Raw genomic sequence first — 13,064 nt, 5'->3', positions numbered from 1 at the left:
TATATATATATATATATATATATTTTAAAGAGTTTTTTATTCATTTGCTTTAGAGAGGAAAGGAGAGGGAAAGAGAAACATCCATTGGCTGCCTCCTGCATGCTCCCTGCTGGGATCAAGGGCATGTGCTCTGACCCTGACCTCCTGGTGCTTGAAAGGAGGCCCAACTGAGTCACACCCTCTGGGCATCTCAAATGCTCTTTCACGAAATCTGTTATTTCCTTTGCTTTCTCTAGGAATACATCTCCCTTCTGCTTTTAGGATTCGAGAGACTGATGCAAAGCCCTCTGCCTATTGCTACCACAGCAGCACTTTCACTCATTTCACCTCTAAGTCTCCTCCTTAAGTAAGAAGCGAGGGTAGAGATCATACGAATGGCTCGCTTTATCCCCAGTTCCACCTCCTGGACAGAAACTGGTTCTCTACAAGCATATTGCTTCACCAGTGGCTAGTCCTTTTTTTTTGTTTTGTTAATCCTCTCCTGTTATTTTTTCCATTGATTTTTGGAGAGAGTGAAAAAGAGGAGGAGAGACAGAAACATCAATGTGATTGATTTGCACACGCCTGGCCCAGGGCAGCGGAATTGCACCTGTGACCCTTCAGTCCACGGGCCAACACTCTATCCACTGAGCCAAACTGGCGAGGGCTCCGGTGGCCTGTCCTTGATGGTTTACCAGATTGCTCTAACCAAGACTATTCCTTTAAAGACTCTGGCACTTGTGGGAAAAATACATATTGTTCAAGGTCTAAGAGTGGAGGTGCATGCTTACTTGGCGGTAGTTGTGGCTGTTCTTTCATTGGAGGTGATAATTTTCCTTCTATTTCATTTCTTTTGTATTTTTAGTTGCTTTGAATAGAGGATAATGAGCAAAAATAATTTATTTCACCATTTTTAACTCAATATAGCATTCCTAACCCAAATGTTTGGGACAACCCCTTCTTAGGCATCCAGAATGAAGATGTCTGCCCTCTGTAACTCTCATTCATCTACTCTTCATAGCCCTGACTGGTTTGGCTCAGTGGATAGAGCGTCGGCCTGTGGACTCAAGGGTCCCGGGTTCGATTCCAGTCAAGGGCATGTACCTTGGTTGTGGGCACATCCCCAGTAGGGAGTGTGCGGGAGGCAGCTGATCGATGTTTCTGATTCTCTATCCCTCTCCCTTCCTCTCTGTAAAAAACCAATAAAAAATATATATTAAAAAAACAAAAAGCAAAACATCTACTCTTCACCCTCAAACATTTTATGCCTGATTCCTTTCTATTATGGTTGACAACATCTCCATTCTTTTTTTTTAAATATATTTTATTGATTTTTTTTTACAGAGAGGAGGGTAGAGGGATACAGAGTTAGAAACATCGATGAGAGAGAATCATCGATCAGCTGCCTCCTGCACACCCCCTACTGAGGATGTGCCCACAACCAAGGTACATGCCCTTGACTGGAATTGAACCTGGGACCCTTCAGTCCGCAGGCCCATGCTCTATCCACTGAGCCAAACCGGTTCGGGCAACATCTCCATTCTTAAAGCTCTATGCTCAACATTTGCAAATGAAAAGGGGAAACCACAAAGGACTTGATGTATCAAAGTGCCTAACTCAAGTCACCTAACAGCAATGTAGATGCCCCCAAAGAAGTTTATGCCAGAAACCATGCCGGGCACTGAGCAAGAACAGAGAGAGATGGCTGACGTTATTGCCGAAGCAGCTACACATCAGTTTCTGATCAGTTCATCACAGCTGCATCATTCTTAAACTGCATCTATCATAACCTGTTTTTCCAAAAATAGTACAGGCTCTTAAAGAAGAATTTTAAGTAAATTTCCCTGAATTCCAGTTCATTATGAAGAGAATCCGAGACATCTTGTTTTTATTTGGTATCTATCATGAGAACTAAGAAAAGCAATCCAAATGTTTTCCCTTCTTTATGAAGCTGGGTGGGGCCTTCAGCGAGTGTTCCAAGGTTTGGCAGGCCAACAGTCCCCTAAGTGTCTGCGTGATCCAAGGTAGACCCCCACAGTCTGGTTCATCCCCTCAGGGTTCTCCCCATAAATTGGGAGGATGAGGAATAGCTGTATCATGTAACTTTTTTAAAAATATATTTTTTACTTTATCATGTAACTTTTTAAAAAATATATTTTTTACTGATTTTTACAGAGAGGAAGGGAGAGGGTTAGAGAATTAAAAAACATTGATGAAAGAGAAACATTCATCAGCTGCCTCCTGCACGCCCCCTATTGGGGATCGATCCCGCAACTAAGGTACATGCCTTTAACTGGAATCGAAGCCGGGACCCTTCAGGCCGAGGGCCAACACTCTGAGCCAAACCAGTTAGGGCTATCATGTCACTTTAAAAGGTGACTAAGTGAAGCATGATTTAGGGTAAGACTTGGGATAGAAGAGGGGTAAAATAATACTGAAAAAAGATTATCCATTATACTGGATAACACAGATTTTTACAAAGTGTAATTTCTTACAATAGTTTTGTAAACTATACCTTGTTTATGCAAAATTCCAGAGTTCTAGCATGTTTCCTTACCCCAAGCTTTATCTGTTCTGATTTACAGTCCCTCCATCATTCTCTCAATTAAAATTTGTATGTAAAACCATTTTCATTTGAGAGTGTTGTTTTGAAGGTATGTAGTAAGGGTACGAGAACCGTTGTCGTGACCTGAAAGAATATACATTTGCTCAAAGTAATTAAAGTTAAAAGTTAATAATGCACAGTCCCTTTACAGGTGGGAAGCATTGTGAGCTGGGAAGATGGCATTGAAGTAGTTACTGCTAGGAACAGTGCAAGACTGGAGTGGCCCTGACCCTGCAGCGTAGACTTTCAACTGTTATTTTAAGAAGTTTAATAAAGAGTTTTACTCAGGGGTCCTCAAACTACGGCCCAAGGGCCACATGCAAATACAAATATTGTATTTGTTCCCGTTTTGTTTTTTTACTTCAAAATAAGATATGTGCAGTGTGCATAGGAATTTGTTCATAGTTTTTTTTTTTTATAAACTATAGTCCGGCCCTCCAACGGTCTGAGGGACAGTGAACTGGCCCCCTGTTTAAAAAGTTTGAGGCCCTAACCGGTTTGGCTCAGTGGATAGAGCGTCAGCCTGCGGACTCAAGGGTCCCAGGTTCGATTCCGGTCAAGGGCATGTACCTTGGTTGCGGGCACATCCCCAGTGGGGGGTGTGCAGGAGGCAGCTGACTGATGTTTCTAACTCTCTATCCCTCTCTCTTCCTCTCTGTAAAAAAAAATCAATAAAATATATTTTTAAAAAATAAATAAAAAATTAAAAGTTTGAGGACCCCTGGTTTTACTATTCGTGCAAGTGCCATTAAATCACAGCTGGCCTGAATTAGCTTTCTCTTTCTTAGTGTGGAATAAAGCTGAAAATTGGGTTCTTATAACTTTGTAAGTAATGAAACAGGCCCTGGCCGGTGCCGCTCAGTGTGTGGAGCATCAGCCTGCGCACTGAAGTGTCCATTCCTGGTCAAGGGCACCTGGGCCAAAGGTTCACTCCTGGCCCCTCGTCAGGGAGAGTGCGGAGGCAGCCAGTGTCTGTCTCACATCAATGTCTCTCTCTCTCCTCTGTTTCTCTCCTCCTTCCTTCTTCCACTCTCTCTGAAAAGCAGTGGGAAAAATACCCTCAGTTGAGGATTAACAAAACAAAACAAAAATCAAAAGTTACACAGCCTGTTCTCATATGCCAGGTCAATCAGTCCTTTCCTATTTGCACTGAGTAAGCCCCATACACCATCTCTAGGAGGTCCCTATTTCTTATACTTACACCATGACATTTCAACCTTTTACCTTTTCCAGTTGTCCCAGGGCACATGCCTTGGTGCCTGACATGGTTCCTGTATCTGTATATAATCAACAGAATAACTACCCATTTTCTCAATAATCATAACAGAAGTGTTCGTGTGACTTCATAATCCATGGAATCAAATGATGACTTACTTCAAAACCTTTTGAGCTATTCAAGCAGAAGAAGGCTGGCTCAGGAAATAAGAATTGGTCTGCTATTTGTTAAAGAATATTTAAGACAAATCCTTAATAATTTAAAGCAAGGGTACTGCTGAAGCAATGTGAATGCCAAGGAGAGCAAGAGGCGTGTGCATTGCAGCTTTTTTACCCTCCCTTCAGGTTTTTTTTAATACTATTTAAAAATATGGTTTTATTTATTTTAGAGATGAACCATTTGGTTTATGGGTTGATACTCAACCACTGAGCCACATTGGCTGGGCTTTTTTGTTTTTAAATTTAAAAAATATATTTTTATCGATTTCAGAGAGGAAGGGAGAGGGAGAGATAGAAACATCAATGATGAGAGAGAATCACTGACTGGCTCCCTTGCAACCTGGGCATGTGACCTGACTGGGAATCAAACCATTACCTTCTGGTTCATAGGTCAATGCTCAACCACTGAGCAACACCATTTGGGCTAAATTTTTTCTTTTATATTGATTTGAGAGAGAGAGAAACATTGATCAGTTGCCTCCCATATGTGTCCTGACCAGGGGTTAAATCCAAAACCTATGTGCCCTGTCTGGGAATTGAATCTCTGCCACCTTTTTTTTTTTTTTTAATGTTATTTTATTGTTTAAAATATTTCAAATAGTAGTACATATGTCTCCTTTTTTTCTCCATTGACCTTCCCCTGGCCTCCCCCCCGCCCCGCCTCCCTCCCTCCCCCACCAAGTGTCTTGCGTCCATTGGAACCTGCCACCTTTTCCTGGTGGAAAACACTCCAACTGAGCCACGCTGACCAGGGCAAGCTTCCGTTTTCCGAGGTGACCTGCAGACTGCCAGAGACCCCACACAACGAAGAGTCAACAGGACGAAGACATTACAGAAACAATGGTGGCCGAAAGGATTAGCTTTAGAACAGAACAGAATTCTCATTTTATTTCAAATTCCAGTTCTCGTGGTGGTGGGTGGTTGGTTGGTTCTCTTCTGAAAACAGTAGCACAAAGGTTAAATATTCACCTGGAAACATTTCACAGCCAGGTGAATGCCTCCTGAGTGCAAAAGTTCTGGGACAAATAACAGATGGATTTGGAAAATGGCATAAGTGTAGCCCACGGTTACAAGTGTACTTTATGCCTTAAGGAAGAATGGGTTAAAGTAGGTTTTAATTAAATATTTATGTTGTAGTCAGAAATGGCAAGCGGTCTTTGTGTGGCCAGGAACTGGCTTTCAACAGGTCCATCTAGCTAAGAAAGAAAATGAATGGCCATTAAATATTTATTCTTTATACTATATGAGGAGGAGATTCTGCTCTTTCCCTGCCTGAAGGAAGATAAAAAGGCTTGAGATAAACAGTGAGCTGCATTCAGAAATGCGTTCTTATAAAAAGACAGGTTCAACTAGGAAGTGGCTCTGAGGTTTTATTGAGGCCCAAGGATGTGAAACATTGAAACTTTACCATTTATTTGGGCACCACGATGGAGTAACTTTTTATTTTTTTGGCTGCATTTCCTCACCTTTAGAATGGGGAAAATAACATGACCAAATTTTTCTTTTTCTTTCTTTTTTTTTTGCTGAAGGAAAGACTATTAAGTGCTCTATCAATTTTCCAAAATCTGATATGACCCTTGATTCTGATATGCAAAGAATTTGTCATAGCAAACTAATCCCAACTAATTTGTCTTTGGGTTAGCTGGAATTAGAAATTTTAGAATGATCATGAACCAGAGCATGCAAATCCCTCATATTTTGTCTCTTTAGATGTGAAAAAGTTTTCAAAGTTTTGAATTCTACAGTCAGTGTTGTCATAACTTCTACTTAATAGCTTCCTGGAGATCACATTTAAATTGGTTCCCGGCGCTTTCTGAATTTCACTTACCTGAACTGCTAAGAGCAGCAGTACAATATAATTTGTTGTTGGACCACATGTGCATGTAATCAAAGGTGAAATCTGCACCTGACTTTGCAGCTCAGAGAATTTTTAGGGCAAAGGCTATGAAAATACAAGTAAATGCTCATTTTAAAAAATCTTTGGGAAAAGTTCCATTCTGAGGCTACATTAACCCCCATACTGAGAACCTAGGACAAACCTCAGAGAGGTGTCCCCTTAACCACATCACAATTGTGATGGTGCAAGAGATCCAGGCACGTGGGTTCTAAAACTGGTGAATTGGAAAGCCACCTGCTCTCAAGACACTGTAAACACCAAGGTCCAAATATGTATTAATATTTATTTATTTGAGAGAAAGGGGGAGAAAGAGAAAAAAAATGGATTTGTTGTTCCACTTATTTATGCATTCATTGGGTGACTCTTGCATGTGCCCTGACCAGGAATTGAACCCGAAACCTTGGTGTATCTGGATGATGCCTTAACCAACTGAACTACCTGGCCAGGGTGTCCAAGAGCCAAATATTTAAAAGGTGACTGAGATATCTAACCTAGACTTCACAATATTTTTAAAGTTTAAATATGTTAGTAAAGAATAGGTGTTTTAAAATATCGACTTAGAAAATATGAAGGGAAAAATTCGATAAGCCAAAAATTAGTTACCCAAGCAATGTCCACAATGATTTTTGTTATTAGAAGGAAGTTCTGACAGGTTCATGCACTTTACATGAACAAAATTTCTTTTTTTTTTTTTTTTTTTTTCACATGACAAAATATTTAATGCCAGTGCATGTGCCTCCCTCTGTCCCAATTCCTGCTACAATTTGACAGCCTCCTTAAACTGGCAGTTCCAGAGAAAACATGGGCACTTATCCCCAGCAGGACTTGAAAACCATTAAGGCCCTGGTTCTCTTGATTTGGGTGATTGAAGGTGAGCTCTTTCCACAGCATGCCTCAGGCCTCTCTGGTCAAGGAAAAGAGCCCCCCAGTTCTACAGGACTCCTGAGGTCTTCTGTTCTTCTGCAGCCTGGCGCCGGGAGCTGCGCCGCTGGAAAAAGTGGTAGGCTCGAACACTGCAGAGGTAGCCCCCATACACAGTAAGGAGCATCATGGAGGTGGAGAAAGTCTTGTAGCCAATGTCAGCTAGTTGCTTGGCAGTTGGCATGTCGTCCCCCTCTAGGATACGACTCCCAACGCAGAGAGTGCGCACCGCGTGCCGGACACTGAGGCGGGAGCCCGCGCCGCCCCCAAAATTTCTTAATTAATACAGATTCTCCACAGTGTAGGATCTCCCACAGAAAAGACAAGGACTCTTTTTTTGTTTTTTTTCCAGCTATCAGAATCTTTTAATCCTTTTGTTGGAGCCCCCAAGAAGCAGCCTTGTCTAAGGATACAGCTGCAAATGAAGAGCAAGCAGCAGAGCTGTGCTGTGTGCTCAAGGTTACATTATTGTTCCTCTGTAAGCAAGGCATGGGCCATCCTTGTATAGGAAACAGGTTTCAGGCACAATAAAGAATGTGCTCCCTTATCTCAGATGTACCCAGGCGGTTCAGCCAGTTGTTTACCACTGAGGTATTTCTTATTCAGCAGTTTTCATGCAATGATGATACCTTTAGATTCCCTAACGCTCTACTCTCCAAAAGGTAGTAAGAAATCGAAACTGTGCACTGCTTAAATGAATTCATTTGTGTGGAGAACAGAACTATTTTTATATACTCCTGCAATGTCCATTTGATTAGAAGCAGAACATTTTACACAGGCAGCAAAATCCATCTCCTGGAATTGATTCAAGTTTTATCCGATGATGGGGCGGGGTTGCGGGGGGGTGGGGCGCGTTGAGGGAAAGGGGGAGGAAGGGGTAAAGAAAAAGAAAAGCACGGGCTTATAATTGCAGTTGGAAGCAGTCCCAATGAGAAGAGCAGTTCTTTAAAGTTGTTCCTTTAGTCTCACCTAAATGATCTTTTTTCCCCTTTAAAATTTTTCTTTTCTTTCTTGATTAAGGTATTACATATGTGTCCCCGCTCGTGCTCTCACCCCCCTACTGTCTGTGTCCACTGGTTATGCTTATATGCATGCATACAAGTCCTTTGGTTGATCTCTCCCCCTAACCCCCACGGTCCCCTGCTCTCCCTCTGAGGTTTGAGGGTCTGGTCCAGTGGTTCTTAACCTTCTGGCCCTTTAAATACAGTTCCTCATGTTGTGACCCAACCATGAAATTATTTTTGTTGCTACTTCGTAACTGTAACGTTGCTACTGTTATGAATTGTAATGTAAAAATACCTGATATGAAGGATGGTCTTAGGCGACCCCTGTGAAAGGGTCATTCAACCGCCAAAGGGGTTGCGACCCACAGGTTGAGAACCACTGGCTCTGGTCAATGCCTTCCCTCTGGAGCAATGCTGAATGCCCGGGAAAGCTTGTGGATGACCACAGTTTGCACCTCTGGGTGTCAGTTTCCTAAAGTGACCTTTATCTGCAGACTGCTGGGAGCGGGCCAGGCAACCAAACCCTAAACTAGACCAGGTTCTAAAACAGGAAAATTAACAGCAGAGCTCAAGGCTTAGCATTTGAATGGCAGAGTTCTTACTTTATTCCAAATCTTGATTTCCTTTGAATTTGATTTCATGCAATTTGAAATTAGGCTGGCTCTAACAAAACATCCTCCTATCTAATAAAAGACAAAAGGGTAATTAGCCGTACCTCCGCTACGCTTCCCATTGGCTAATCAGGGCAATATGCAAATTAACTGCCAACAAAGATGGCAGCCGGCAGTCATGCAGCTGAAGAGAGCAGGAGGCTTGCTTGCTCCAGTGATGGAGGAAGCCAAGGTTCCCTGCCTGCCACGGCCCAGCTCTGAGTTCCGAAAGCAACAATGTTTCAATTATAGAAGCTAAACAAACCCCAGATACCTGCTTTCAGGGGGCCGCGGCCTCAGAGCTGGGAGCGCCAGTGACGGCAACAATGTTTCAATTATAGAAGGTAAATAAATCCCAGAATAAAAAAAAAAAGAAAAAAAGGAGAGGCTGGGAGCTTCAGTCCCGGCCAGCCTGAAAATGGCCCTCAGCCCCTCACTCAGACTGGCCAGGCACCCCAGTGGGGACCCCCACCCTGAAGGGAGTGTTGACCAGCTGCAAACAGCCACCATCCCCTCACCCAGGCTGGCCAGGCACCCCAGTGGGACCCCACCCTGATCCGGGACACCCTTCAAGGCAAACCAGCCGGTCCCCACCCGTGCACCAGGCCTCTATCCAATATAGTAAAAGGGTAATATGCAAACTGACCCTAACAGCAGAAAGACTGGGAATGACTGGTCACTATGACACACACTGACCACCAGGGGGCAGACGCTCAATGCAGGAGCTGCCCTCTGGTGGTCAGTGCGCTCTCACAGGGGGGTAGCTCTGTTCAGCCACAAGCCAGGCTGATGGCTGCCAATACAGTGGTGGTGGTGGGAGCCTCTCCTGCCTCCTCAGCAGTGCTAAGGATGTCTGACTGCAGCTTAGATCTGCTCCCCACTGGCAAGTGGACATCCCCCAAGGGCTGCCGGGCTGCCAGAGGGATGTCTGATTGCCATCTTAGGCCCAATTCCCAGGGGAGCAGGCCTAAGCCAGCAGGTGGTCATCCCCCAAGGGGTTCCAGACTGCGAAAGGGCACAGGCCGGGCTGAGGGACCACCCCCCCCCCCCCCGAGGCACAAATTTTTGTGCACCGGGGCTCTAGTATTAAATATATAGAATGCCTAGAAATTTGGATTAATAAATCTCTAAAACCACCTTAAAAACCCCCGTGGGAACCCCCCCTTTCAACCCGCATGGTGTAAGCAGCAGGTTCTTTCTAAAACTGCAGATTTAGCCCTAACTGGGTTGGCTCAGTGGATAGAGCGTCAGCCTGTGGACTGAAAGGTCCCAGGTTCGATTCCGGCCAAGGGCATGTACCTTGGTTGCGGGCACATCCCCAGTAGGGGGCGTGCAGGAGGCAGCTGAACGATGTTTCTCATCTATGTTTCTAACTCTCTCCCCCTCTCCCTTCCTCTCTGTAAAAAATCAATACAATATTATTTTAAAAAATAAACTGCAGATTTAGCCACACCAGGTTTTTGAGCTAACAATCCAAGCAGCCTGGTATTTTAGGGTGTTCATCACACCAATGGCTAGAATGTATTACTTTCATTGTCCTAAATGTGGTATAAACCCAAATGCCACCACTTTCCCAGGGCTCTTGTCTTCGATCAAAATCGTATAGATGAGCCTCTATCTTTACTCCTGCCCAAGATGTTTGCTGAATTTGGGGTCTGCTTCGGACTCCTGCCACTGTGGTTGGGGTCCTGACAGTCTGCAAAATCCTCTTTTTGGGGGGCTGGCCTCTGTCTGCATGGCCCTACCACTGGCTGAGTTCTAGTTCAAACCAATCAACTCCCCTGCAATTAAGATGATCCCCTGCAATTAAGATGATAATCTGCCTGATTTCAGTAAGACTGACACAGCCTCGAGGATTACGCTCTCCACCCACTAGATGAGACCTTTGGACAGTGAAGTCAGCCTGCACACAGTCATCTGCATTACCGTCCACCCCTGGGTAGGGCCTGGGGGGGCAACACAGGATGACTCCACACCTCACCAGTCCCATTGACTACCAACATCCTCTAGTTCTGGAACGCAATGGAGCAACAGTTTGGAAGTGTATCTAACTTAGCCCAGTTTAGTTTCTCTCACCACTGCCTTGCCCATTCAAAGCAATTTCTCCATGAGGGCCTAACTAGTCATGGAAACCCCCCTCCTGCCTCACGGAGAAAACACAGGCTCTCTGGTTAAGGCCTCAGAGGATGAAGTCACTGCCTTGAAGATTAGTCAGTCCTTTAAGATTCAGGCAGATGACTAACCTCTGGCCAGAGACACAGAGAATCTGGAATTGAAATGATAGCCTTTGCTCACATATTTTCAAGAGATGCTCCCTTATTGCTTCTGATATCTGCCTAATCCTGGCCTTGTCATTTTCTTGAGATCTCATTGTCAAAAAGGCTTTGTTGTCTATTTACTTCTTCCCCTGCTGACCATCTCAAATTTTCCCCCCTCTCAGCTTAGCAACCTACTCTATGTTCCTGCCCAAGCCAGGTGATAGGCCCCTCCTCACAGGAAGCACTTAACCTTCACATTATATCTGAGCATCCTACTCAGCTTCACCCAATTGACAGTAGAGGCCACGCTGACCACACATAGACACTCCGTATTCGGTTGTTCAGAATTTTTAAAAATACTTTTATTGATTTCAGAGAGGGAGGGAGAGGGAGAGAAACATCAATGATGAGAATCATCGATTGGCTGCCTTCTGCACACCCTACTGGGGATGGAGCCTGAAACCCGGGCATATGCCTGACCAGAACTGGTGACTTCTTGGTTCCTGGGTTGACGCTCAACCACTGAGCCACACAGTTGGGCAATTGTTCAGAATTTGATACCTCACAAAGGAATTAGCCACTTTTCAGCTTGAGGGTGAGAAGTGAAAACAAAGAAACCTATATAGGTACAGTAATTAATTTTCCTGAGCTTAATTCAGTTGCTTGAGCAGTTATGACCTTTCCCTTAAAAAACTATCTTAGCCGAAACCGGTTTGGCTCAGTGGATAGAGCGTCGGCCTGCGGACTGAAAGGTCCCAGGTTCAATTCCGGTCGAGGGCATGTACCTGGGTTGCGGGCACATCCCTGGTAGGAGATGTGCAGGAGGCAGCTGATCGATGTTTCTCTCTCATCGATGTTTCTAACTCTCTATCTCTCTCCCTTCCTCTCTGTAAAAAATCAATAAAATATATTAAAAAAAAAAAACTATCTTAAAGTAGCTTTTCAAAGTGCTATCCTGCAGATTTCTAGACTTGCATTCATTAATTCAACAAATATAGCTTATCCAATGTTTTTAATTACATATTAAGTAGAGAATTATCTGCTGTGTGTGTATACGTTAGTTCGAAACAGCAGCTGCTGTCAGTACCTGGCACTTGTTAGAAATGCAAATTGTTGGGCTCTACCCCAGATCTTCTCAATCAAAAATTCTAGATCCCCTCAGTAGTTTAACGAGCCTTCTAGGTGATTCTGATGCATGCTAGTTTAAGAACCACTGCCTCACCCTGGCCGGTTTGCTCAATGGTTAGAGCGTTGGCCTGTGGACTGAGGGGTCCCAGATTCTATTCCGGTCAGGGGCACATGCCTGGGTTGTGGGCTCAGTCCCCAGTGGGGGGCGGGCGTGCAGGAGTCAGCCGGTCAGTGATTCTCTCTCATCATTGATGTTTCCATCTTTCTCTCCCTCTCCCTTCCTCTCTGAAATCAATAAAAATATATTTAAAAAAAAAAAAAGCCCTAACAGGTTTGGCTCAGTGGATAGAGTGTCGGCCTGAGGACTGAAGGGTCCCAGGTTCGATTCCGGTCAAGGGCATGTACCTTGGTTGCGGGCACATCCCCAGTGGAAGGTGTGCAGGAGGCAGCTGATCGTTGTTTCTAACTCTCTATCCCTCTCCCTTCCTCTCTGTAATAAATCAATAAAATATATTAACCCTTTGCACTCTGAACCATTCTGGACATTGGCTACCAGCTACTCGACGCTACTTTGCGGCGGAAACGTGCATTTACAGACCCTCGTATTATTTAGTATAATTTTGGAACCAAGTAACGTATTATAATGATATTGGACTTATATGAATTGGGTGATATCGAGGAATGTATATTTGCAAAAAAAACAATATTTTATTGTTTATAATTTTGTACAGTATGATAAGTTTTATAACACTCCCCAATATGCATGGCAGGCTGATTAGTGCATGTTTGACAGTAATAAGTGGTTTGACGCCTGCCACCAGGTGTTTTCCTGTTAGAACACACAATGCAGTCCCGTTTTCTTTGTCCCACATCGGGAATATGTAGTTTATTGTTTAATCCGACACAAACCCGCTGACATTTCTTGTATATATCTTAGTAATTTTACGATATTTTGATTTAATTTCTTGTGCCATTTCAAGATAAAACTTCAGGGAAACATGCATGTCTCAAAAAGTTGCGTTGAAATAACTCAATTCCCCGTAATCAGTAATAAACTGCAATGTCCCCTGAGAGGGGACATCTGTTTCTAACTCTCTATCCCTCTCCCTTCCTCTCTGTAATAAATCAATAAAATATATTAAAAAAAAAAAAAAAGAACCACTGCCTCAGGTTAGGCCTAATGATCAC

General features: G+C 43.7%; 1 protein-coding gene across 1 annotated transcript; it reads right to left on the bottom strand.

Moving 5' to 3' along the window:
* Positions 1–6,596: 6,596 nt before the first annotated feature.
* LOC102417888 (cytochrome c oxidase assembly protein COX14) lies at positions 6,597–7,098 on the bottom strand. Its single transcript, XM_006105327.3, has one exon. It carries the CDS (start codon positions 7,018–7,020, stop codon positions 6,847–6,849), a length of 174 nt encoding a protein of 57 aa, XP_006105389.1. The 5' UTR covers positions 7,021–7,098; the 3' UTR covers positions 6,597–6,846.
* Positions 7,099–13,064: the final 5,966 nt, after the last annotated feature.

The sequence above is a fragment of the Myotis lucifugus genome, unplaced genomic scaffold (genome assembly GCF_000147115.1).
Source record: "Myotis lucifugus unplaced genomic scaffold, Myoluc2.0 scaffold_671, whole genome shotgun sequence".
Classification (NCBI taxonomy): Eukaryota; Metazoa; Chordata; class Mammalia; order Chiroptera; family Vespertilionidae; genus Myotis; species Myotis lucifugus.
Note: the sequence above shows the minus strand (reverse complement) of the source record. Positions and strands in the feature narration are given on the sequence as shown.

Excerpts from the sequence above, each read along its gene's own strand:
- LOC102417888 (XM_006105327.3), bottom strand. The coding sequence starts at position 7,020 with ATGCCAACTGCCAAGCAACTAGCTGACATTGGCTACAAGACTTTCTCC.